We start from the raw sequence: 27,828 nt of genomic DNA, 5'->3' as shown, positions 1-27,828 counted from the left end.
CAGGACAAAGTTTAATAAAATGTGAGTTTTGTATGTGTTTACATACAGAACATCCGTGTATATAGAACATCCATATACAGTCGCTAGCGATAGTCTACACACTCCTTGCAGTCTTCACATTTTTTGCTGCCTTATAATTCAAACTTAAAAAGAGAATACAAAACAGATTTCCCCTGTACTGATTTCCCCTGTACCACAACCTACTCCACATTTTAAAAGTTAAAGAAAAATGACAAATATTTTCCACAAAAAAATAAATAAATAATGTCTTGATTGTGCATTTCTTCACGCCCCAGAGTCAATACTTGTTGGAAGCTGATTTGGCAATCATTTTGAATAAGATTCTACCAACTTTGCACAACTCTTTATCCAACATTTATCCATGGTTTTTGTCTAAATTGATTTTGTCAAAACATTTGTTAAAGTTCAGTAAATGTGTCATTGATAGACAGCAATATTCAAACCTTGTCTCTGATTTTCAGGCAAATTTAAGTCAGGAATGAGGCTGGACCACTCTGGAACGCTCAACACCTCTTGGAAAAGCCATTCTGGTGTGTCTTTGGCATACAACATACACTATCTTCAAGTATATGTTGCCCTAAGAGTTGTGCAAAGCTTGTAGAATCTTATTCAGAACGATGCACAGCTGTAATGGCTGCCAACAGGTGCTTCCGCCAAGCCTTAACTCTGGGTTGTGAAGACATACGCTTTCAAGACATTGTTTTCTATTTTAATTAATTTGGAAAACCTTCCTATACTTTTTCTTGCACTTTGGAGTAGGATTTGTACAATTGCAGAGGGGTGTGTAGACTTTCACTAAGCACTGTACAGCAACATGTCCTGGAACGACTATTTAAGTCACATTATGGGGGAAGCCATATATGTTCTCCTTCCCTGTTATTGACTTTCACAACGTAAGCCAGTGTAAAACTGCATAAGCCCCATATGAATGGGATTCTGCGCTGTAATACAACAGGCTCCAGCGGATTTGTGGAAATAATCTACTTGCACAGTATTGGAATAACACATTGAGCTTCATCTCCTAGCCCGTCTCCCCAGTGCACATTGTATTTGCGGGGTAGATACACATGGTTTAGGCATGTAAATTGAATGAGCCTGTGAATCCATCTAGTAAAGTATAGTAGATCAGACCAAGGCTTTGGGTGGCCTGTTGAAATCACCCCCAAAAATATTGGCGAGATAGCTGATGTTGTTTATCCTGGAAATGTGATGTAGAATGGCACAGAGACTGCTGTTGACCTCTGCTAAGCAAAATAAAGTAAATAGTGCATTGAGGAGAATTGTAAAATGGAGGTTGTGTATTATACAAACCATTGATGCAGACCCATTAAATGGTTCTAATTCAAAGGGAATCAAAACCACTGAACATTTTGGAGAGTTGTGTGCTCACCTCAGGGTTGGTAAACACTTATGTTGAATCACACTGGCACATTATGCAGATGCACTGGTGCACTACTGGAGGTTTTTCTGAAACCCCCCATTCAGTAACTGAGCACTCAAACGTAATTGCAACTAAAATACCTGTAAATGCCAAGGGAACGGGTGATGCTGCTGGGCCAATGGAGACAGCAGTGGAGACAGCAGTGGAGACAGCAGCTCTCCTCTCAGACACATTGACATCCAGCTCTGTGAAATGTTCCTCTAATATGTACGAATGTCAGTGTCCCTTTTCTCCCACTGTTGCTTTTTCTCCAGCATAACCTTTTAATAAAGCAATAACGTGACCTTAACAGGAGAGAGACAACCCAGTCAGGGACAGGGACACTGCCTGCCTGCCACTACTGCTTTCATTCCCTGACAGGGCAAGAGGGAGCGACAGCATGTATAATTTACTGACAAGTGGTTCTCCTCTGAGACATCACTGTCAGTTAATAGGTCATCGTTATTAATGCAAGAAACTATCAGGAGCCTGCTGGATGGCACGTTACAGTGGGAGACAGAGAGAACAAGAGACAGAATGGGAAGCGAGGGATAGAGAGAGAGAGAGAGAGAGAGAGAGAGAGAGAGAGAGAGAGAGAGAGAGAGAGAGAGAGAGAGAGAGAGAGAGAGAGAGAGAGAGAGAGAGAGAGAGAAGAAAAATGAAATAAATGAGGAGGATGACAGAAAGAGAATGAAAATGGACAGAAACGTGAAAGAATGAGAAAGTGAGGGGGGGGGGGTGTTACATGCTAAGGGAGAGAGGGATGAAAGACTGAGATAAACAACATGGAGTGCTCCTCCAGCTCTAACAAGTAGCAATATGCAGTACAGTGACAATCACTTCAGATGCACCTGCAATGTCACACTTCAGAAGAATGAACCCTCTCTATCACAGACGCAAACAAAGTAAACAAAGAAACAAACCTTGTCTCACTTCAAAGGGACAGTATTTAACGTCGACATTCACAAAATGATTCACAGGAGAATGCTCTCAATGTCCAGGTGGCACGCAATGAACGTACAATTTTGAAGGGTACTTCATGTGCAGTACACCGTCTAAGTAATGTGTCTGATACTTTACCTAAACATTCTTGTGTAGCAGACATTACACACGTTGCTTTGTGGTCACCGGCAGAGCCTTGAGACTTAAGGAGACACTCAGCTGTCATACAGGAAACGTTTCAAGTGGTTCCCCTGCACTGAAAGTCTCATTCTTTGTCATTGAATCAAACCCTACACTACATCTCCACGCAAAAAAAAAAAATGTTCACCTTTATTTAACCAGGTAGGCCAGTTGAGAACAAGTTCTCATTTACAACTGCAACCTGGCCAAGATAAAGCAAAGCAGTTTGACAAAACAACAACACAGAGTTACACATGGGACATAAAAACGTACAGTCAATAACACAATAGAAAAATCTATATAGAGTGTGTGCAAATGTAGTAAGAATAGGGAGGTGAAGGCAATAAATAGGCCATAGGAGTGAAATAATTACAATTTAGCATGAACACTGGAGTGATGTGCAGATGATGACGTGAAAGTAGGGATACTCGGGTGCAAAAGAGCAAAAATAAATAACAATATGGGGATGAAGTAGTTGGGTGGGCTATTTCCAAATGGGCTGTGTACAGGTGAAGTGATCGGTAAGCTGCTCTGACAGCTGATGCTTAAAGTTAGTGAGAGAGATAAACGTCTCCAGCTTCAGTGATTTTTGCAATTCGTTCCAGTCATTGGCAGCAGAGAACTGTAAGGAAAGGCGGCCAAAGGAGGTGTTGGCTTTGGGGATGACCAGTGATATATACCTGCTGGAGCGCGTGCTACGGGTGGGTGCTGCTATGGTGACCAGTGAGCTGTGATAAGGTGGTGCTTTACCTAGCAGAGACTTATAGATGACCTGGAGCCAGTGGGTTTGGCAACGAACATTAAGCGAGGGCCAGCCAACGAGAGCATACAGTTCACAGTGGTGGGTAGTATATGGGGCTTTGGTGACAAAACAGATTGCACTGGGATAGACTACATCCAATTTGCTGAGTAGAGTGTTGGAAGCTATTTTGTAAATGACATCGCCGAAGTCAAGGATCGGTAGGATAGTCAGTTTTAGGGTATGTTTAGCAACATGAGTGAAGGAGGCTCTGTTGCGAAATAGGACGTCGATTCTAGATTTAATTTTGGATTGGAGATGCTTAATGTGAGTCTGGAATGAGAGTTTACAGTCTAACCAGACACCTAGGTATTTGTAGTTGTCCACATATTCTAGGTCAGAACCGTCCAGAGTAGTGATGCTAGTCGGGCGGGCTGGTGCGGGGAGCGATTGGTTGAAGAGCATGCATTTACTTTTACTTGCATTTAAGAGCAGTTGAAGGCCACGGAATGAGTGTTATATTGCATTGAAGCTCGTTTGGAGGTTTGTTAACACAGTGTCCAAAGAAGGGCCCGAAGTATACAGAATGGTGTCGTCTCCGAGGTGGATAATAACCAGTAGCAAGAGCAACATCATTGACATCATATACAGAGAAAAGAGTCGGCCTGAGAATTGAACCCTGTGGCACCCCCATAGAGACTGCGTGAGGTCTGGACAACAGGCCCTCCGATTTGACACACTGAACTCTGTCTGAGAAGTAGTTGGTGAACCAGGCGAGACAGTCATTTGAGAAAACAAGGCTATTGAGTCTGCCATAAGAATGCAGTGATTGACAGAGTCGAAAGCCTTGGCCAGGTCGATGAAGACGGCTGCACAGTACTCTCTTTTATCAATGGAGGTTATGATATTGTTTAGGACCTTGAGCGTGGCTGAGGTGCACCCATGACCAGCTCGGAAACCAGATTGCATAGTGGAGAAAGTATGGTGGGATTCGAAATGGAAGGTGATCTGTTTGTTAAGTTGGCCTTCGAATACTTTAGAAAGGCAAGGCAGGATAGATACTGTATAGGTCTGTAAAAGTTTGGGTCTAGTCTCCCCCGTTAAAGAGAGGGATGACCGTGGCAGCTTTCAAATCCAGCTATCTGGATTTGGGTGAAGGAGAGTGGGGGGAGGGGGCAGCCATAGAAAGCACGGCCAGCCGCAGAAAAATGCTTATTGAAATTCTCAATTATCGTAGATTTATCGGTGATGACAGTGTTTCCTAGCCTCAGTGCAGTGGGCAGCTGGAAGGAGGTGCTCTTATTCTCCATGGACTTTACAGTGTCTCAAAACTTTTGGGAATTTGTGCAACAGGATGCAAATTTCTGTTTGAAAAAGCAAGCCTTTGCTTTCCTAACTGACTCTGTATATTGGTTCCTAACTTCCCTGAAAAGTTTTATATCGTGGGGGCTATTCGATGCTAATGCAGTACGCCACAGGGTGTTTTTGTGCTGGACAAAGACAGTCAAGTCTGTAGTGAACCAAGGGCTATATCTGTTCTTAGTTCTACATTTTTTGAATGGGGCATGCTTATTTAAGATGGTGAGGAAAGCACTTTTAAAGAATAGTCGAGCATCCTCTACTGACGGGATGAGGTCAATATCCAATATCCAGGATACCCGGGCCAGGTCGATTAGAAAGGCCTGCTTGCTGAAGTGTTTTAGGGAGCGTTTGACAGTGATGAGGGGTGGTCGTTTGACCGCGGACCCATTACGGATGCAGGCAATGAGGCAGTGATCATTGAGATCCTGGTTGAAGACAGCAGAGGTGTAATTAGAGAGCAAGTTGGTCAGGATGATATCTATGAGGGTGCCCGTGTTTATAGATTTAGGGTTGTACCTGGTATGTTCCTTGATAATTTGGGTGAGATTGAGGGAATCTAGCTTAGATTGTAGGACGGCCGGGGTGTTAAGAATATCCCAGTTTAGGTCACCTAACAGTACAAACATTGAAGTTAAATGGGGGGCCAATCAATTCACATATGGTGTCTAGGGTACAGCTGGGGGCTGAGGGGGGTCTATAACAAGCGGCAACAGTGAGAGCCTTATTTTTGGCAAGGTGGATTTTTAAAAGTATAAGCTTGAACTGTTTGGGCACAGACCTAGATAGTATGATATAACTCTGCAAGAGCCTGCAGTAGATTGCAACTCCACCCCCTTTGGCAGTCTATCTTGATGGAAAGTGTTGTAGTTGGGGATGGAAATTTCAAAATGTTTGGTACCCTTCCTAAGCCAGGATTCAGACACGGCTATGACATCCGGGTTGGCGGAATGTGCTAAAGCAGTGAATAAAACAAACTTAGGGAGAAGGCTTCTGATGTTAACATGCATGAAACCAAGGCTTTTACAGTTACAGAAGTCAACAAATGAGGCCGTCTGGGGAATAGGTGTGGTACTGGGGACTACAGGGCCTGGGTTAACCTCTACATCACCAGAGGAACAGAGGAGGAGTAGGATAAGGGTACGGCTAAAGGCTATAAGAACTGGTTGTCTAGCGCGTTGGGAACAGAGAATAAAAGGAGCAGATTTCTGGACGTGGTAGAATAGATTCAGGGCATAATGTACAGACAAGGGTATGGTCGGATGTGAGTACAGTGGAGGTAAACCTAGCCATTGAGTGACGATGAGAGAGATTGCATTTCTGGAGGCACCAGTTAAGCCAGGTGAGGTCTCCGCATGTGTGGATGGTGGGACAAAAGAGATATCTAAGGCATGGTGAGCGGGACTGGGGGCTCTACGGTGAAATAAAACAATAAGTACTAACCGAGACAGCAGTAGACAAGGCATATTGACATTAGAGAGAAGCATAAAGGTGCAATCACGTGTTGATCGGGAGAACTTAGACAACAACGGGTAAGTGGCGATGAATGGGCAGAGAGGGTCAGTTAGGTACGCTCAGGACCTGAGTTCGAGGCTGGGACCGACAGATAAACAAAAAGAGGTACCGCGTTAGTGAACAGTCCAGCAGGTATCCTCTGTGTAGCCGAATGATCACAGGGTCCAATGAGCAGCAATAAGTCAAGGGAGCCATTTGGTAGTCGTTACTACGCTAGGCGAGCGGGAGACAACGGCGTTCAGAAAGTTAGCAGGCCGGGGCTAGCAGATGGGTCTTCGGCGACATTGCAACGGAAAAGCCAGTTGAAACCGCATCGGACGATTACGTCGGAAGACCAGTCATGATGGATTTGCGGGGCTCCGTGTTGACAATAAAGGGTCCAGGCCAATTGGCAAAAGAGGTACTGTAGCCCAAGAAGTTAGCTGGTATATTGGCCTAGCTCGAGGCTAGCACAAGGCTAACTGGTGCTTGCTTCGGGACAGAGGCGTTAGCTAACAGTAGCCACTCGATTGTAGCTAGCTTGCTGCGATGATTCGGTGTAATGGGCCAGAGAGAAGGAAGAGAGCAGCAGTCCGATATGTTCTGGGATGATATCACGCTGCACAGACTGGTGGGTATTGTCCGAGCTAAAGCTGGCTGGTGTCCGAGCTATAAAAGGTGGAGACCGCTAGCCATGGCTAACAAAGACTGATAGCTAGTAGCTAGTTAGCTCCTGATGGAGGTTCCATTTATAAAGAATACAAATAGCAGACCCGTACCCGTACCACATTGGGTGAGGTTGCAGGAAAGCATATTTAGTTTGTAGATAGAAAGTGAGATTAAAATATATACGAAAAAACAGACTATTTAAACGGGATAAGACAAAGACAAACACACGTCCAACTGCTGCGTCATCTTGTTGTCGGAAAGGTCGCCAAAGCTTTCCTATTCCAAATGGGCAATCACTGAGCTATCATTCAAAACGCATGCACGTGCACACACCTAGAACAGAGTGACCTGGTTCTGCCACAGTCATCCTTCGTGAACACACACACAGAAATTCTCCCACCCGCCCCCCCCCCCCCCAACTGTGTGGATAGAAGACTCCCAGTGAGTATCTCCTCTCAGTGGGCCTGTTAAGTTATTAGCGCAACACTGCACACCACTGAGCACACAGGCGTATGCTGCGCTCACATGTCATTTAGCATATCCTACTGCTCCAATGACCTGGAGATTAGCCAAATGCTACAGCAGCTATTTGGAAGACGCTGCTAATGATCTCATCATTGAAAGTTTGAGATGACATGCTTGGGGTTACAAACACACCCAGGGCTTGGAGAGATATTTTGGGACCCAAAAGGTATGAATGAACAGCTGACTGAACACGTGACAGAACACATATGTCTTTAAGACTTTTACAAGTTTATGTGTGTGTGTGTGTGTGTGTGTGTGTGTGTGTGCAACTGTGTGTATGTGCATGTGTAGTTTTGGTCTCCATAGTCTCAGTGCGGTATCTAAGAGTTGTGTACAGCTGATGCATCCTAGTGCATGCTGTTGTTCTAATGAGTGTCTCAGGAGATGGCAGGTGCATGTCGAGCCGTCCCTTAACTAGACCCAGAGCAGTGCTTCCACTCTCAGCATCATTAATTCATACATTAACATGGCTAATGGCAACAACGGCAGCATAATGAGGCTAAGTGACATCATTATGTGGGATTACAATAAATGTCAACTCATATTTCTATGTCAACACAAACAGTATAAAGAAACAAGGCGGACAAGAAGTCTCTCATCATCTTAATTAAAGCTGAGAATCTTCAATTGGCACGGGAGACATTCTTCAAACAGTAAGTAGCTGCCGGTGATTAAAAGCAATCGCACTGGTATACATTATGAGTACAGTACAGGAATTGAATCTACACTATTGTATCGGACCTAATACAATCTACATTCTGATTACAGACTTGACAGCAGTCCAAGCCTAGCAATGCTGATGTCATTGTGTGTACTCTGATTGTCGTTCAATAAATAGTGTCTGCCTGCGTTTCAGCAGTGGCCGTTCAGGCAGCGTGAGCCTCTAGAGGCAGGCCATTTGCTGTTTGATTAATCAGATCTGAGACGGCTGGAACTCCTGTTTATATTTGTTATCCTTTAGGGTGTGCTTTATTTCCTGCTTCAGACAAACACCGATTCATTTATCACGGTCTCCCTGGAAAAGACACCTGTCGCCACGCTGCCAATAGACAGAGGAGAGAAAAGGCCTGAGGGAAAACGAGATGTAGCGCAGCAGATGCTCCTCATCCTCAATATTTATCACACACTTTCACCCCTCCCCCCAAAAAAACCTGCTGATGCTAGCAGCAGCCACTTATAGTAGTGAGGGTGCATCGGTAAGCCTAGACCTCTGTGGAGGGAGGGAGGCATGGCCTACTTGTACAGAGGTGACCCCCATGTGTCTGCATGGCCCTCCCTCCATTCACCATTGTTATTTATGAGCTTGTAAAGGTGTCCTTTTCCAAGGCGAATCATGGGGTTAGCATGCCACCTGTTTGAACAGTGGGATATGTACCAGGTAAATCATAACTGTACCCCACTCTACCATCCTGCAAAAGCTTTAAACAGCCAGTCCTGTAATGGTAACTTCTATAGCTGGGCTGTCAGGACCACTTACAACAGAAGAGTTTGGGCCCACCTCCGGCTCTGTAAAATTGGTCTCAAAATGCCTCCTTTGGTGCGTTTAAGGACAGACACATCTTTAGAGTTAAGCCGGGGCAAATACTTTAGTGCTGATTTCCCTATTTCCTCATCACAGGGGGTTGATGGCACCTTAATTGGGGAGGACGGGATTGTGGTAATGACTGGAGAAGAATAAGTGGAATGGTATCAGATACATGGTTTCCATGGTTTCCAGGTGTTTGATGCCATTCCAATTGCTCCGTTCTGGCCATTATTATGAGCCGTTCTCCCATCAACAGCCTCCTGTGTTCCTTGTGGATATAAAGCATTCATTTAGGCCACCAGTCCAGCAATGAAATAAGGGCGTAATCAATGGGGAAGATAATCTTGAGCTATTTTTGACTAAACAGAGGGTATAGGTTTGAAATGTCCTTATTAAGCACAGTTATGCTGAATAAGTACCCTTGGGGTTCATTATCTGTTCTTTAAAATGCATGACATTGAGGAGAGTTAACACAGAGCAGACGTCAGGCTGACAGGAGCACCACACTGTTTAACAGGGCTCTGCTAGCTCCTACCCATCATGCACTGGGGTGGATGCCGATTACTGTGCTTATTCTCTTGGAATTTGAGAAGCTCCACTGGGAAATCTTTTCTCCTCTGACTCCCTATCAGTAAGTAGGATAATAAGGAGTGCTGTCGTGCACTTTTAATACACACACTCTTTAATTTACATTTACACACCCACATGCACGCACAAGCACAGGGGGGCTAAGAACAAACAGACACTGTCGTCAATGGATGCAGGTGAACATTTGCACCACTTCAAAGCATCAAGGTTGAGCAGAGGGCTCCGTTTCCCATAATGAAGTGGAGACACTCAATGTAGTATTAACGCCTGGCTTCCCTTAAGGAGCTGCGAGGAATCTGGGAGGTAAGGAGAGGTCCTCAATATGCACACAGCCTATTTCCCTCTCACCACTGATAAAGACACACCACACAGGGGGCTTGAATGAAAGGGGCTGCAAATGGCCATTGATTTCTAATGGAGGACTTTTCCGGATCACCATGGGGCTGTCTGGGCCACGGCTCAGCCTTGGTCTATCACTCAAGGACATGATAGAGGATAGCATCGACCAGACCTTTCTCTCCACCAGACACCTGAGGGACCAACACACAGACCACAAAGACTGGAGAGCAGAGGAGCCTGCTCACATCTCAGGGGAACATCTCCCAGGAGGGTATGTCCTGTAATGGTAACTTCTATAGCTGGGCTGTCAGGGCCACTTACAACAGAGAAGAGTTTGGGCCCACCTCCGGCTCCGTACAATTGGTCTCAAAATGCCTCCTTTGGTGCGTTTAAGGACAGACACATCTAGAGTTAAGCCGGGGCAAATACTTTAGTGCTGATTTCCCTATTTCCCCATGGATATAAAGCATACCACCAGTAAGCCAAGCAATACAGGTGTAAGGGTGTAATCAAAGGGTAAGATATTCATCTCGAGCTATTTGTGATTATTAAACACAGAGGGTATAGGTTTTCAATTTCCTTATTAAGCACAGTTATGCTGAATAAGTGCCCTTGGGGTTCATTATCTGTTCTTTAAAATGCATGACATTGAGGAGAGTTAACGCAGAGCAGACGTCAGGCTGACAGGAGCACCGCAGCACCATACTGTTTAACAGTAGCTCCTACCCATCATGCACCAGCACTGCTAGCAGCCAGTGATATTAATGCAGGAAAACTGAAATCCATTTTACCTCATTTCTACCAGCATGTCACCTGTGTAACTAGAGGGAAACATTTTTTTAGATCAGGGTTTACCAAATTCGGTCCTGGGACCCCCCTGGGTGCACATTTCGGTTTTTGCTCTAGAACTACACATCAGAATAAAATAACTAACTCATCATCAAGCTTTGATTATTTGAATCCGCTGTGTGTGGTGGTGGGGGGGCTGCTCTAGATCACCTTTACTCCACACACAGAGACGTATACAAAGCACTCCCCCATCCTCTATTTGGCAAATCTGACCATAACGCATCCTCCTGATTCCTGATTACAAGCAAAAACTCAAACAGGAAGTACCAGTAACACACTCAATTCGGAAGTGAACGATGAAGCGGATGCTAAGCTACAGGACTGTTTCGCTAGCTCAAACTGGAATATGTTCTGGGATTCCTCTGATGACATTGAGGAGTTTACCACATCTGTCCCCGGCTTCATTAATAAGTACATTGACGACGTCCCCACAGTGACCGTACGTACATATCCCAACCAGAAGTCATGGATTACAGACAACATCCGCACTGAGCTAAAGGCTAAAGCTGCCAGTTTCAACCAGTGGGATACTAACCCGGACGCTTATAAGAAATCATTGTATGCCGTCCGACGAATCCTACTACATCGGCTCTGATGCCTATACATAGCCATGTGATTATTTTTATTCGTTATTCACTGTGTCACTATTTCTATTTGTTCTTTCTTTTTTAAATGTATCTTTACTCGGCATTGTTGGAAAATGATTTCACTGTTCATCTACGAAGCATTTGACAAATTCATTTTGATTTGAACTGTAACGCCCAACCAGAGCTGTAGAGATAGTAACTTAATGTACTCGCTGAACTCAGTTACACTGACTGGGAGGAACTACACTCTTCCTGGTTCTGATGCATGCTGGGAGAACCTCCGAGGACATTAAGGCGATCGAGTGGTACTACCACTATGTACTACAGACTCCCCTCACAAATACTGTAGATGGTGCCAGTTCTCAGAAAAATATATGTTTGTGTGCGTCAGCAGTAGTTTGCAAAAAAGGCAATGAGCAAACCTAATGATGGTTCAAACCTATTGTATCTTAAGCCTTGAGGCACCACTTAAGCTCTCCCAAAATGTACAACAATGGTGCCGCTGCACATTACTGTTTACTGATTATGTTCAAATATTAAGAGTAAAAAAGTTGTTGGAAGGCCTTCTGTGCTCAGAATGGTGAACATTTGTATCGCTCTCAGCAGCAGAGCAACCGAGATTAGCACGTGACAAACACGGACATACAGCATAGCACAGAGTGCCACGTGTGATCGTTCCTGCACTTCTCAGCAACAAATGAAACACGCATGGAAACCCTGAGGCATACTAGTGTCAGGGGAGCTTCTCCTCTCACTATCCCCAGTGAAAGACCTTCTGACAGAGAGAGTAGGTGAGGCAGGAACACCACACAATCAACTGGGCTACAGGGTTGCGTGACTCAGTGTGGGATTCTGTAACATCAATGACTTCACACTTAGCACCACCTTTAGAGCCTTGACACACACCTCATCTTACAGCTACTCTTCACACAGTGCTCGCCATCCTCCTCACCTAGCGTGGGAGGGCGCAGAAACAGAATGGCTGTAATTGCTCTCTCTGCTCTGGCCTTAGTTGAACCACTAACTGCAGTAGTCTTCTGAGAAGGTACTTACCCAAGTGACAATTAAGGTAGATCTATGCTGTATTACACCTAGATCTATTATATGATATTTTCCATTCACCATAAAAAACGTGACATCTAATAGCAAGAGTTACCATCTCAATGGCAATATCCCCCTACAGCTGATCGTAGAGCTAATGTAATGTAGTGTAGCATACGTCACCCTAGTTATGAGCGTCAACTCGTCTAATAAACAGCGTTGGACTGTGAGAGACCAGGGACAGGGAGGGGGTCAGGATGATGTACGGTGGAGGTCCTTCCTCTAGGAGCAGAAGTGTATCAGAACCAACCACAGCACGGACAATACCAGAGACCAGCTCGCTGTTAAAGAGATTGGCCCTGCCACTCCTGGCTGCCCTGGCACACACGCCCCTCCACCTGCAGGGGTAGGCCTAGGCAGCCACATTAACATCTGGAAGTAGACCAGGTGGGAGGAGAGGAAGGGGGTCAATGCAGCCATCACCCTGCCTGCCTTATAAAAACAGCAGCTGATTAATGTTGGATTCCTCCAACATCATTCCACTGCTATTACAGAACAGGCCAAAAGAGGTAGGGGTTGAGGGAGGGAGGGAGGGATGAAGAAAATATTTTATACAACCACTGTGACAAAGGAGAGGTCAAACATTCAGAGCGTTCTACTTTATTCCTGCTTGGCATCCAAAACAGGCAGTAGGCTATTATGTCTACCTGACATAATGCATAGTAACCATCCTGCCAAATGACATGTTCTCATCACAGGCTTTTTTTCATGATCTTGACAGTGGAGCGAAAGGAGTGGAGTGCTCTATAATTTGTCATCATCTTCAGTACATGGCCTCATTGAGTTCAATTCAGAACATAAAAATATGGTATAATTCATAGAACGTGATAAACATCAAACTCATAAGGCTCATCTCTATAATCAGATTGGTCACATTATATCACCATGATCTTCCTGCGTGTCATATGGTAGCCTGCTGCCTGCCTGTACAACACACTGCAGTAGTGAGGCCGCTTTCAGAAATGAGGATTGCCAAAAATGGCGATGGTAATTCAGGCAGAATGGTGTGATGCTGCTAGTTGTGCGTGACTGGGGAGAGAAAAGGCAGACTAAGGTGAGGAGAATACTGTTTCTCTGTTTCTCAGACTTCACAGGAGCTGAATTAAGATGCAGGATGGTTTTCTGGAATCAACAGGATGTGCGGTGACTGCAGCCAGCAGCATTTCACAAGTCTGCTTCTATTTTTAACATGGTGCTATTTAACAACGTTTCACATGATTCTAATTCTGAATCTATTTTGGTGACAAAGCCTTCAAGACTAAGTGAAATGGAGCAGTAACTAAAGATCCATGTTATTTATTGTAATAGAACGTGTCCCTCTGAGACTTCCACTGTTCTACATATTTTCTTAAGAATGAAAATGAGGTATTAGTGAAGTTTAACTGACATTAATTTGCCAATTTAGGGTCAATTAATGTGATATTAGACCATGGCGGGAGGGCTCCAGTCTTCACGGGACACAGTTCTCTCAGCTTCTGACAGCTAAGACCCGGCCATGCACTGCATGAAAGCAGCCCTCACTGTAATGTCAAATAAATGACAGATTACACAAACAACAGTAGAGCAGTTGCACACACACACACACAGTCCAACACCTCCGTAGCATACAGCAGAACAGTAATCTGTGAGTATAGGGAACACACTCTGGAGCGGGAGTTTTGATTGACAGGGAAAGCACTCCCGCTGCTTTACCCATTTGACAGACAAAAGCATTGAAAAGCAGGAGAATTTATAGTAAAGCAGAGAAATTGCTTCGGAACGTTCAAACATGAAAGCAAACTTGGAGGATTGTGGATGCCTCTGACAAGCTGGAGTGTCGAGGCGAAGTGTGTGAAAAATAAGCTTTTCAAATTGGGGAACTTAATCCTCTTTGTGTTAGTGAAACTCGATGCCGATCATGAGCCTGCCTCTAGCAGGGCATGCCTCCCATGAGTGGCAGCTCCTCCCAAACACATCATAATTCCACACCCAATCTAGGGAAACGACATGGTTTTAAAGCTCTACGTTCCGTTGCTCCGCTCGATCGTGGTGGGAAAAGAGGGCCATAAAAAAGGGCTTTCTTTTTGTTCTAGAGACATGAGCAGGAGGGGAAAGGTTGTAATTTAACTGTTGGGGAACTGCAAGGAGCGATTGGCTTTAATAATGTCTCTACACTTTAATTTGAGTAGGGATTTGCCTGGATGAGGCCATCTCAGTGGGCCCGTAATGCTACAGTGTCTTTCAAATTATTCAGGGTGTGAGAAGAGAGGAGAAAAGAGAATAGGAGGAGAAGGAAGAGAGGACAGGATGAGAGGGAGATCGAATCATAATGGGAGATAAAAGGGAGGAGAGGAAATTAAAGGTGTTAACGTTGAGATTTGACCAGGGATGTTTTCTTGATAAGTGCATGAATTGGACCATTTTCCTGTCCTGCTAAGCATTGAAAATGTAACGAGTACTTTTGGGTGTCAGGGAAAATGTATGGAATAAAAAGTACCTTATTTTCTTTAGGAATGTAGTGAAGTAAAAGTAAATATAATTAGTAAAGTACAGATACCCAAAAAAACGACTCAAGACTCAAGACTCACCTCTCTTTGAGTCTCCTGTCTTTGTCAATGGACCCATAGTACAGCTGATCCCTTTTCAGTGAGGACCCAGAGCTGAGGTCTAAGCTCTGGGATCAAGTTGACTGCAGCTTTTCTCGTAGAGATGCTTTGTATTGTCTCAATACTTTTATAGGGGCGATTGATGAAGGGAAAACCTATATGGCATTTTCAGCACCGTATCTTATGCCTCTGAAGACGCTATGGCTCAAGGTTTGACAGTACGTTACATTTTATTTATTTAACCTTTGTTTAACTAGGTTACATTATAAATTGGGCTGGAAATAGTTGCTTTCCGTTGTTGTCATTTCTATTTGCAAATTCCAAGCATACCCAGCTAGAACATTTGGTTCCTAAGAAGTTATGGGAACGTAGATTTTTGGTTTCCCATTGGTTCTGGGAATGAAGCCATAATTTTCCTGACCACTAAAAAGGAATCTTTTTTTTTTAAACGTTCTGAGGATGGAAGTGAAAATTTCACCTGTTCAAGGAACATTAATTGTTAGGTTACAGGGAGGTTCTGAGAACATTTTACTATGGTTCCTGAAAGTTTTCCTGGGAGGTTTAATGAACGTTCTGAGGTTATTTGAACGTAATTAAATAAACTAAGCTGTTCTCAGAATGTTAACTGCTTTGAACTCCAAGCTCAGATAGGACACATGGAAATTAATTTGCTTAGGCATTAATCATGCAAACACATATTTTTTTTTATTGTTGCATGGCATCAGCGAGATTCAAACCTATGATCTTCTGCTCCCTCTCCATGGAATTAGTCCACTGCGCCACCAGGATGGAGCTAGCATGCCATGCTTGTTGTTGTTTTTTAGCTCATACAAAGCTGTTCATTTTAGTCTATTCAAACAGACCCTGGAAAACAGGCATTCATTAAGATCAGGTGTGGCAAATTAGTGGGCGTGGCCTGAACACACTTAACACCTGAATACACTTAACAAGATAGAGGATAGAGAGAGTTTTGTTAATGCTGAGAATGGAATGTATGGAGGGTACTGCAGGATTTTTTCAACTAGGCACCACACCTGGCCAACTGAACTAATTGATCAGTTCAGTGATTGCCTAAATTCAACACACCTGGTCTTCCTGGTCGATTAAATCTAAAACTGCGTAACGTCAGGGTTGCCTACCCCTGGAATATGTTTTTAAATAACATTCTTGGAACGTTACTAATGTATTTTGGTGGAAAGTTCTTAATGTTCTGAGAACATGACTTGAAATAGAACCATGAAGAAACCTGCAGAAAGCATTATGCTAAAGTACTGAAATTCCCACAGAAGAACATTATTTCTTAACCTTCTGCGAATAATACTTTAAAAAGAACCATGAGGAAACCTGTATAAAGCGTTATGCAAAAGTACTGAAATTCCCACCTACAAAACATATGGTTCTCAGAATGTTATGTGCTAGCTGGGTATCCTGCACCATTCTCAGAACGTTGTGGCAAGGTTCTATGCAAAATAACCATAGGACAACCATGCTCTCACCAACCTCTAAGAAACATATGGTTCTCAGAACATTGTGTGCTAGCTGGGTAACCATCTGCCATATGTCTTGAGTGACTTCACTTCAACTGTCTTCAGGAGCTCCAAATCATGCTTGAAAAAAAAAAACACTTTTAATTGGCATTGAGGGGGAAGAGGGGCAGAAGGCCTCCCAATCCACCACATTTCAGAGAAAGCCTGCGCAAAAGATCAAGCAATGTATCCTCTGCTTGGAGAGTGCCAAAAGACAGCCCACACAAACCCATAGTCAGTGTGAGATATGCACTGCAAAATGTTCAAACCAAAATAAAATGTAAAGAGTGTCATTACAGCGTGCATTTAGAACATGTGTGTGTTAAAAGTGTGTATATAAAAAAATCCCTGCACTCTGCTCTGGAGCTGTGGAGGTAGATATAGTACTTTCAGATCACTAGAGAGCTGTATTAGAGATCCACCAATCTGTTTTTCACAGCAGGGCCCTGAGCCAGCAACCTGGAGCTACTGTAGTACCCTCCAGCAGGCAATAAGGCTATTTCAGCAGGCCACTTGGAGAGCAAAGCAGCGCCTCAATTAGGCTGACAGAAATGGCCTTCCTGAGACATGAAGGTAAAGCAGGACCAGGGGTTTTCTCCTTTCAACGCATCGGCTCCTGGACATTGTGTTGTGCAGTGTGTCTGCAGACATTAGCTTATGTTTTTGCAGTAGGTTTACAGACATTTCTCAGCCCATTAGCTGCTCTTTCAACCCAAACCGCTACTCAAAGCTACAGTGAGAAGAACAGCACTTTCAAGGCTGTTGAGGAGCTGATGAAAGAGAGTTTCTGTGTTCAAATGATTCCACATTGCTCTCAAGGATACATACAGAATTAAGCAGAGAGCCTTGGGGAAAATCGGTGCAATACAGCAACACCTTTAATCACGACACAATACTGTTCAATTTTGAAAATGGATAGTCCCCTTTCGGTCAGTCAACTTCGGTACAACATACTACGTGGAGTCGCACTCTCAAAGGATCTACAATCCCGCCTGACAAGGCCAATGAAATCCACGCCTCTCTGAAGGCCCTGCCTTCCACAGGTGAAATATTCCGCTCTTCACCTTGGTTTGAACAGGAACAATTCACGCTACTAACACAAACAATTGAAACATGAGACGGTCTTAAGTTGCGCCAACTAAACTGTCCCTTAGTGGTAGAGCATGCTCACCTCTGGTCGTTGTGTGCTGAAGTTTGTCTAGTTCTCATAAGTTTCCTAACCACGAGCAATTAGACAATTATTTGAATTGCTTGGCCTGGCTTTAGCAATAAGTAAGATGGCTAACGTGACCGAAATGACGAAGGTTAACAAGCCGGGTTCGGGTTCGTTACAATGCCCCAATGAATTAAAAGTAACTCAAGTTGGTTGTCTTGTACATCTCAGGGCGGTGCATGCTCAGTCTGCCCTCGCTCGAATCAGTTTGTTTGCGAGACTAGAGGACAGCTGGCACTGTTCTCCTACTAGTCCACGGTGCATGTTCTCTTGACAATCGTGTAGCATTCTTTAGGTGTTTCCAATAGTGGCTCCCTCTCCCGGGTGCCCGTACCTCAGTCTGAGTTGTGGGACGCAGAGATGATTTGGGTCATTGGTCGGGTCAAATGTCTCCCGGCTCCTGTGTGCTCGGTCTCCGGTAACGGGAGGCTACTTGAAGACAGAGGGCGACCAGGTTCTGTGTGTATCCCCCGTCACCTGTGTCGTCCTTGTTTGAGCACCTCGGCAATCCGCTACTACGTAGACTTTGAAGACCAGGCTAGCTAACATGCGTTGTATAACGTGCTACCGGGGTTAGCTAACTAGCCGAGGCAAGATTATACTACTATTCCAGTAGTAGCTATCTTGTTGCTTTTCAAACAAAATCAAATTGTATTTGTCACGTGCTCCGAATAAACAGTTATAGGGTTTACCGTGAAAAGCTTACTTATGAGCCCTTTCCCAACAACGCATAGTTAAAAAGTAAGAAAAATGTGCATAAAATGTCAAAGTATTTTTTTTATTTTTTTATTTCACCTTTATTTAACCAGGTAGGCTAGTTGAGAACAAGTTCTCATTTGCAACTGCGATCTGGCCAAGATAAAGCATAGCAATTCGACACATACAACAACAGAGTTACACATGGAATAAACAAAACATACAGTCAATAATACAGTAGAACAAAAGAAAACAAAAAGTCTATATACAGTGAGTGCAAATGAGGTAAGATAAGGGAGTTAAGGCAATAAATAGGCCATTGTGGCAAAGTAATTACAATATAGCAATTAAACACTGGAATGGTAGATGTGCAGAAGATGAATGTGCAAGTAGAGATACTGGGGTGCAAAGGAGCAAGATAAATAAATAAATACTGTATGGGGATGAGGTAGGTAGATAGATGGGCTATGTACAGGTGCAGTGATCTGTGAGCTGCTCTGACAACTGGTGCTTAAAGCTAGTGAGGGAGATATGAGTCTCCAGCTTCAGGGATTTTTGCAGTTCGTTCCAGTCATTGGCAGCAGAGAACTGGAAGGAAAGACGACCAAAGGAGGAATTGGCTTTGGGGGTGACCAGTGAAATATACGTGCTGGAGCGCGTGCTACGAGTGGGTGCTGCGATGGTGACCAGTGAGCTGAGATAAGGCGGGGCTTTACCTAGCAGAGACTTGTAGATAACCTGTAGCAAGTGGGTTTGGCGACGCATATGAAGTGAGGGCCAACTAACGAGAGCATACAGGTCGCAATGGTGGGTAGTGTATGGGGCTTGGGAGACAAAACGGATGGCACTGTGATAGACTGCATCCAGTTTGTTGAGTAGAGTGTTGGAGGTTATTTTATAGATGACATCACCAAAGTCGAGGATCGGTAGGATGGTCAGTTTTACAAGGGTATGTTTGGCAGCATAAGTGAAGGATGCTTTGTTGCAATATAGGAAGCCAATTCTAGATTTAATTTTGGATTGGAGATGCTTAATGTGAGTCTGGAACGAGAGTTTATAGTCTAACCAGACACCTAGGTATTTGTAGCTGTCCACGTATTCTAAGTCAGAGCCGTCCAGAGTAGTGATGCTGGACAGGCGAGCAGGTGCGGGCAGTGATCGGTTGAATAGAATTCATTTAGTTTTCCCTGCATTTAAAAGCAGTTGGAGGCCACGGAAGGAGAGTTGTATGGCATTGAAGCTCGTCTGGAGGTTAGTTAACACAGTGTCCAGAGAGGGGCCAGAAGTGTACAGAATGGTGTTGTCTGCGTAGAGGTGTACCAGAGAATCACCAGCAGCAAGAGCAACATCATTGATGTATACAGAGAAGAGAGTCGGCCCGAGGATTGAACCCTGTGGCACCCCCATAGAGACAGCCAGAGGTCTGGACAACAGGCCCTCCGATTTGACACACTGGACTCTATCAGAGAAGTAGTTGGTAAACCAGGCGAGGCCATCATTTGAGAAACCAAGGCTGTCGAGTCTGCCAATAAGAATGTGGTGATTGACAGAGTCGAAAGCCTTGGCCAGGTCGATGAATACGGCTGCACAGTAATGTCTCTTATCGATGCGGTTATGATGTCGTTTAGGACCTTGAGCGTGGCTGAGGTGCACCCATGACCAGCTCTGAAACCCGATTGCATAGCGGAGAAGGTACGGTGGGATTCGAAATGGTCGGTAATCTGTTTGTTAACTTAGCTTTCGAAGACCTTAGAAAGACAGGGTAGGATAGATATAGGTCTGTAGCAGTTTGGGTCTAGAGTGTCACCCCCTTTGAAGAGGGGGATGACCACGGCAGCTTTCCAATCTTTGGGAATCTCAGACGATACGAAAGAGAGGTTGAACAGGCTAGGAATAGGAGTTGCAACAATTTCGACAGATCATTTTAGAAAGAGAGGGTCCAGATTGTCTAGCCCGGCTGATTTGTAGGGGTTCAGATTTTGCAGCTCTTTCAGAACATCAGTTATCTGGATTTGGGTAAAGGAGAAATGGTGGGGGCTTTGGCGGGTTGCAGTGGAGGGTGTCGGGCAGTAGACCGGGGTAGGGGTAGCCAGGTGGAAAGCATGGCCAGCCGTAGAGAAATGCTTACTGAAATTCTCAATTATAGTGGATTTATCGGTGGCGACAGTGTTTCCTAGCCTCAAAGCAGTGGGCAGCTGGGAGGAGGTGCTCTTATTCTCCATGGACTTTACAGTGTCCCAGAACTTTTTTGAGTTAGTACTACAGGATGCAAATTTCTGATTGAAAAACCTTTGCTTTCCTAACTGACTGTGTATATTTGTTCCTAACTTCCCTGAAAAGTTGCATATCACGGGGGCTATTCGATGCGAATACAGAACGCCACAGGATGTTTTTGTGCTGGTCAAGGGCAGACAGGTCTGGAGAGAACCAAGGACTATATCTATTCCTAGTTATACAGTTTTTGAATGGGGCATGCTCATTTAAGATGGTGAGGAAGGCACATTTAAAGAATAGCCATGTAGTAACTCAATAAAATAACAATACCAGTACTGAGTCAATGTGTAGTGGTACGAGGTAGTTGAGGTAATTGAGGTAATATGTACATGTAGGTCGGGATAAAAGTCACTCGGCAATCAGGATAGATAATAAACAGAGTAGCAACAGTGTCTGTGAAGAGTGTAAAAGTGCGTGTGTGAGTGTATGTGTGTGGTCAATATGCATTTGTGTTTTTTGTGTGTGAGCGTATCTAGTAAGTGTGTGCTTGTGTGTGTGTGCTTGTCGGAGTATCAGTGATTGTGAATAGAGCCGGTACAAGAGCCATTTGAAAAACTGTTCAGCAGTCTTATGGCTTTTGCGGTAGAAACTCTTCAGGAGCCTTTTGAGCCTTGTACCAAGAGTGGGCCGGGCTTTAGGCAAACCTTGGCACATAAACACCGTTTGTTTCAACCCCAAGATCCACATTGTTCACGGGGTGTCAAAAGTGTTGTATCTCCACGTTCAGACACACCGGTGTCAAGGGTGGTGAAAATGAAAGAAGAACCAACCTCTTCCCGCCCCTTCAGATGGCACTTCACGGGTCTTGCTCTCTGCTCCGACCAATGGAGCGCATGCGCAGTGTTGCCCTGGATCATGCGAACAGTGGCATCAGGGTACAAGGCTACATTTAGTTGTGCGTCCTGCATGCTTCTGCAGCGTCATCACTTCAACTGTTCCCGAGGCCTCAGCACCCGTTTTGAGGGAGGGAATATCCTCTAGTCTCCAGAAGCAGACAATCTGAGTGGTTCCTATTTCAAAGATCCAGGAGGGCTGGAACAGTCGGTATTTTCTGGCTCCGAAAAGGAACAGGACTTTGCATCCCATTCTAGACGACCTTCTGTACATACCCTCAGCAAGCACATTAGAGTCTACAAACTCAGCGCATTTTGTTTCTGTGTTTCGAGCTAGATTCACTTGCTTATCGCTCTTTTATATCCACACGGAGGTTGTCAGGGTTCCGACTCTGCTTTCGGCTGGGTCACACAGTGTATTTTTGACTACGCCTATTGGAGCTGATGGCTTCTGTGATGGATGTCGTTCCCGTGGGGCTATTGTAGATGAGGCCCTTCCATGGCTGAGTGCTAGACACTCATCTGGACACATCTCGCAGCCTAAGCCAGTTGCATTGGGTGTCCCTGTCAGGCCTATGGGCCATGGCCCCGGCTGAGTTGTATGCCACAAGGTTACCACAACAGGACCATCCCCCAATTTGTGGGGTATGGACACTGGTGGGAAGCGCACCTCATTTCAATTAGCTGGAGCTCCTAACTGTGTATCTGGTACTCAGGCACTTCCCCCTGGTTTTGTCGTTAAAAGTGTACATGGCCGCTATCTCAGTGTTTCATATGGAAATTGATGGACCCTCACCGGGGCCCCACCCCATAGGTGTGCGGTTCCTGAAAGGTGTACATCGTCTTAGACCGGCCTCCAAACCTATTGGGCCCACATGGGACTAGGCACTGGTTTTGGAGCCACTGTGTTCCACTCCCTTTGAGCCACTGGAGTTGGTGGATCTGAAGATCCTCTCCTACAACACCCCCTGCTAATGGTTTCGGCCTCAGCTTAAGGTGTCGGGGATCTCCAAGCATTATTCGGTACTCAGTTCGCCCCGGGCGACTCTAAGGTGAGGTTGCGTCCAACTGAAGGAATGAATCAGAGCCTCACTCTTATCACCTGTGGATTCTGGGGTTTTCAGTGGGCGAGGATTTCAATGGCCTTGACTGGCGTGATTGTAGCTCTTTCAACTGAAGTCGCGAGAGTGCGACTCCCCATAGTATGTTGTACATCGTTTCCCTCCTTCAGGGAACAGTAGCTACAGTCATAATGTTACGTTCATGTACTGCATCAGCCGGGAAAGAATATTTGCAGTGTTCAACATCCCTTGCATTACTCTCCAAATAAAAGACAATTACTAAGGAATTTCTAATCTGTATGGCCTTTATAACTGAACATCAAGCACTTAGAGAACATACAGGTACTGAGAGGGGAATAAATGTAGCCTCTCGGCTGTTTTGTATTGCCATAAGCAATATATGGCTCCATGTTTTATGGGTTTGCCGATGTGTTCTGCTCCCCTATTTGGTCCTGACACAGTTAAGGCAGTTTCCAGTGCAGTTGATGGGGCTGAACAATTTGCTTGACTGGCAGAAAAACCATAATCAATCCGGAGATTACAGATAAAGGCACTAAAACCAGCCAGGCACAGCATTTTCTCTTATCGCAATTACACCTAGGCATCCTGTCTCAGGTACAGACAATTAAGCCGAGAGAGAAAGCTCCCAGCCACTTGACATTGAGGGTGCTATCTGGCACACCAGAACACAGGGCTGAAAGAGCCTTTTTGAGGACAGGGCGAAAGGGGGGGGGGGGGTGACTGTAACCCCCTTTTTTTTTATTACACACAATGGCTGCTTTTACAAATGCAGCCCAATTCTGATTGTTTGCCCAATTATTGCCCGGAGAAGAGTCTGCAGTAGTGCATGTGCTTTAGTCATTATAAACTGTGATAAGCCCCCCCCCCGCCGCCGCCTACTAGCAGTAGTGTACAAAGAGGCCAAGGGCACAGAGACCTTGCACTAACTCTCCCTCATCTCACGTATTCATCCGCCTTTCACTCCTTCCCTTTCATTACTTACTTCACACTTTCCCTCCTCTGAAATAGCATTCACATTATGTCCTGATTTTCCAACATGGGACCTAGTAGTAGAGAGAATGCATGCCCTGTCCCCTTTGTCTTCCTCCCCCTCTCGGAGATGACATGGCTAGCACGACACCTTACGACTACTTACTAATAATAAGTCATAATTCCATGTCTCATTTACTACAATATCTCCCTCCATATATCCCCACCAATGTCACCTCAACCTACAGGGTATGATTTGACCATTCATGGGATGCACATACTGTATGAGCTCCACAGACAAATGCTGGTGCATTGACAGAACGTGAGTTTCCCCACACATCAAAGACCTGTGCATGCATCCTTCAAACACAAAGCTCTATCATTGCTGCTTTGTCTGTTCACCCGTACCCGTCCTAAACCCATCTCTGATAACGCAGCCAGGCTGTTTGAGGCTGTTTGAGGCTGTTTGCAGAGTGAGAGAAGGCAGCTCTAAGCAGATGCAACCGACTGCACCACATTAGGGCACACAGGGGTTTTATGCATGCCTGCCCGGTCCCTGGGATCTGCAGGTAGACCGGTCCAGACTCAATAGGCTCTTATTACAGCCCGTACATAGACCGTACGGACCGTACCGCAGACAATTTTATATCTCGATTTGAGTGGAAATGGGTGATCACCATGCTCCTCCAAGCACGAAACAGCAGCACAGAGGAAGCCTATGTGGGGAGTCAAATGTCAAATGAAAATCGAGAGACGGGCTCTGGAGGAGACGTGGTTCATCTGCTCCTTCTATGGGCCATGTGGAGATGAACTGAAGACCATTATAGTCCACTGTATGAAGACAAATAGACAGTGGGCAGGAGATACAGCAGACTACTAGAAATATGATATCATTAGAGTCACAGAGGGCCAATCGGCTAAATAGGACAGAGTGAATATATACAATATATGCCAAATTCAAACTCTGATTGGCCACATGGGTCTAGTGATGCTGTTTTGGTAATTACATTGGGTAGATGTTTTTCCCTTTCCAACATTGCTGTGATATGAAATGTGGTGAAGAGGAAAATAGCTTTGCGGCTGACGCAAACAAGGTTCTGTGCTCATGGCATCAAACTCCCCCTGAGACAAACATCTGAGATGTCTCTCTACACACTCATCCACACAAACATCGCCAATCTGGCTCAGTCAAATCAGCCGTCTCTAAAATCAGGGAAACGTGCCTCTGCAGTACTTACCACGTTCACTCGACAGGGTGGTGTCTGTCAGGGACAGAGGGAGGGAGGGAGCGAGAAGAGAGAGAGAGGGAGCGAGAAGAGAGAGAGAGGGAGCGAGATAGAGAAAAGAGAGCGGGAGGGAGGGAGGGAGGGAGGGAGGGAGGGAGGGAGGGAGGGAGGGAGGGAGGGAGGGAGGGAGGGAGGGAGGGAGGGAGGGAGGGAGAGAGAGAGAGAGAATACAACGATTAGAACAACATGCAAGCTCTCAAGCTGCCATACAAGACTTTTGTCATTTAACAATAGAGAGTGATTAAGGAAAATAGAAATAACTGAAGAAACGTGATCACACACAATAAAAACAAACACACATTCTACTTAGTAAGTTGCTGAGCAGACCTCCACCTCTACCACGAGTAAAGAAAAAGGCGTTCACATACTTTCATCCCCTCCAAAGAAAAGCACCTTCTTGTTTCACAGCAGAAGAACGTGACCTTATTGTTCAAATATTCTACATCACTTCAAATACAGAGAGCAGTTGTGCATGGATTATAGTCTGTTGTGTACTGCACACACTGCAATTCAACTGGACCAGTTTGCTGCTCTCCCCTTTCCGTACGTTTTGCCTCGAGCACTTAGATACTTTAACTGGGACACACCCCAGTTGTTGTGATGTCTATAATGCAATACTGCTCAAACGGAATGAACTCTGCACAACGCTATGTTTATGTACATCTTTATTGAGATATAAGCATCACAGCTGGATAAGGAGCGACGCGGCAAGGTGTTTGTGTTGCTAGAGACAGTTGCTCTCGGTGCCACCTACCCCTCCAAGGCCATCGAACGGAGACGCTGCACACAGATTTGATGAGAGACCATTTCAAATGGCTCCGTTTAACATTCATTGCTCTCATTTCGGCACCGGGCATCACAGGAAGTCGAAAGCTGACAACAACACCCCCTGCCAAGTCACCCCACCCCCCTGCTCACCAACATGACCCTCAAATTGTTGTTCTATCACAGCAAACCACTTTGTAGCACAATGGAGCACACTGGTAACTGAGTCCGGCATGTGTGCAGAATCTGAACGAGCCTCAGAGAGAGCGAAGGTTGCCAGGCACTCTCGGAGGGCCCCCCAAAAAGTCACCGTCTTGGATGAAGGGAAAACATGGCCCATAATATACTGTACTTTCTCTCACTTCTTTGGTCAGGTTGTTTCTAAATACTTGGGGAAATGATTTGCAGACCATCTGACTGACTGATGCATTGTGCAGAATAAGTGTCAAATAAGTAAATGCATTAACATGGTTAGCAAATGAAGCATGATAATTACCATTCACTTCTTCAATACGGTCTGGTAAATTCCATTCTAAACCTGTAGAACATATTGCTCTATCCTATTTTTTTGTAGAACCCAACAAGCAACAACATCCAAACGCAGTACAAACCCGTCAATATTTTAAGCGTCTTGGAATGCCTCGAGTGCAAGTAAAGGAATCTCTCGATCCGCCCCCTACACAACAGCGAGCAATGTTTCAATAATTCATCTCCCTATGTCAAGGATTCAGCCTGCGCTGCACTTGCCAGTATCCCCACAAATTGGCAGGCAGACTCACATTTGGCACACGTGCAGCTGCCTAGCGCCACTCTCTCTCCTCTGTGGGCCTTGTAGCCCTCCCCACGACAACACTAATGCTGACTGTCCTGCTCTCAGTCTCCCAGGTTGAGTCCAGGGCTGCCTGTCCTGTATGTAAGGAAGGAATCAGGCACACTTCCTCTCATTACAGCTCTAGGGGAAAATGTCACAGTTGTTCATTTCCTCCTCAATTATAGAAACACACCTTTGTGCCTCTCTGAAAGGATTGCATGTGCATTTGCTGTGTGATTTCCTGTCTGTGCATGGTTGGTCGGAGAGGTTGATGGCCACCCAAAGACTTGGGCAGAGTGAATATGCCTGGGATTAATATCAGGTGTGAACTGTGGGGATGCAGAGCAGCGTGTCTTGAGTGAAAGAAAAAGAGCATCATTCCGTTATCACTAAACAGAGAGGACCTCTACAACTCTACTACCCTGATGTACAACAGTATATTACTTGAAAGCTTGACTGACATCTCACTGACACAGAAGCTAACAGGTTGTCTGCTTCACTGGAAGCTTCTCCACACCATATACCCCTAACCCTAACCCACTAGGATGAATGGGTTAGCACATGGGAGCTACCACCTGGTGCCCTGTGTCAGTGTGTGTGTGTGTGTGTGTGTGTGTGTGTGTGTGTGTGTGTGTGTGTGTGTGTGTGTGTGTGTGTGTGTTTCCTCATGCGTAACAAATCTGGATTTGACAGAAACCCTTCAAAACCCTAGTGTTGCCTAATTGCCAGAGAGTGTTCAGCTAATAAATTATGAATTAAAAAATCAAATCAAATTTAGCAAATTAATATGTCTAGAAAACAATTAATCAGACACCAAAAGTGTATTTACAAACAAAACACTCGCATAAACAATCAATTATTCATCAAGTGAATGCTGGGTAAGTGGGCTCCTTTCCCGGGTGAGATGCTGCCATAATTGGAGTGGGACTACAGGATAGCCGGGTGGTGTGTGTGTGGGAGTGTGTGTGTGTGTGTGTGTGTGTGTGTGTGTGTGTGTGTGCGTGCATGCATGCATGTTCACTCCCCAAGCTCCCAACCTCCCCCCCCAAACAAGAAGAGCAACAAAGGAGTTAGTTCATTACTGCCTAATGAGTTGTCTGATTCATACGGAAAATAAAAGCCTTATTGTTTTGCGCTGTGTGTTGATTGGTGTACTAAAGTGGCTGAATAGAAGCACAATGAGGGGAAACATTTACATGTCTTCTAATATGGTAATAAGGCCCTAGGAGAGAATCAGGGCTGTCAAGTACAGTGAACACCACTTCCAGTACATAAGATACAACATGTCTAAATGTGTTGATGTCTGGTTGGTTGATGTGGAGATATGTATCCGTTTACAGTATGTACTCAGTCAGCACGCGACATGTAATCTAGCAGTTCTAAACCTCTCTGATGATGGGTTATGTACTGAGTGATCTCTGAAACAGAATCCATTGTTACTGGGGAATAA

General features: G+C 45.0%; 1 protein-coding gene across 4 annotated transcripts in view; it reads right to left on the bottom strand.

Moving 5' to 3' along the window:
* LOC110527925 (cadherin-4) overlaps nucleotides 1–27,828 on the bottom strand; it is a 241,103-nt gene that overhangs the window by 97,383 nt on the left and 115,892 nt on the right. For 2 of the 4 annotated variants that reach the window (XM_036983417.2, XM_036983418.2), the window contains exon 3: nucleotides 24,755–24,778. The exons of the other annotated variants lie outside the window; for them this stretch is intronic. In XM_036983417.2, coding sequence (XP_036839312.1) covers nucleotides 24,755–24,778 — 24 coding nt within the window. The remainder of the gene's footprint in view (nucleotides 1–24,754; nucleotides 24,779–27,828) is intronic. 4 annotated transcript variants of the gene reach the window in all.

The sequence above is a fragment of the Oncorhynchus mykiss genome, chromosome 7, assembly GCF_057628025.1.
Source record: "Oncorhynchus mykiss isolate SJ-2025 chromosome 7, ASM5762802v1, whole genome shotgun sequence".
Lineage (NCBI taxonomy): Eukaryota > Metazoa > Chordata > Actinopteri > Salmoniformes > Salmonidae > Oncorhynchus > Oncorhynchus mykiss.
This window is presented reverse-complemented; position numbering and strand designations above follow the sequence as displayed.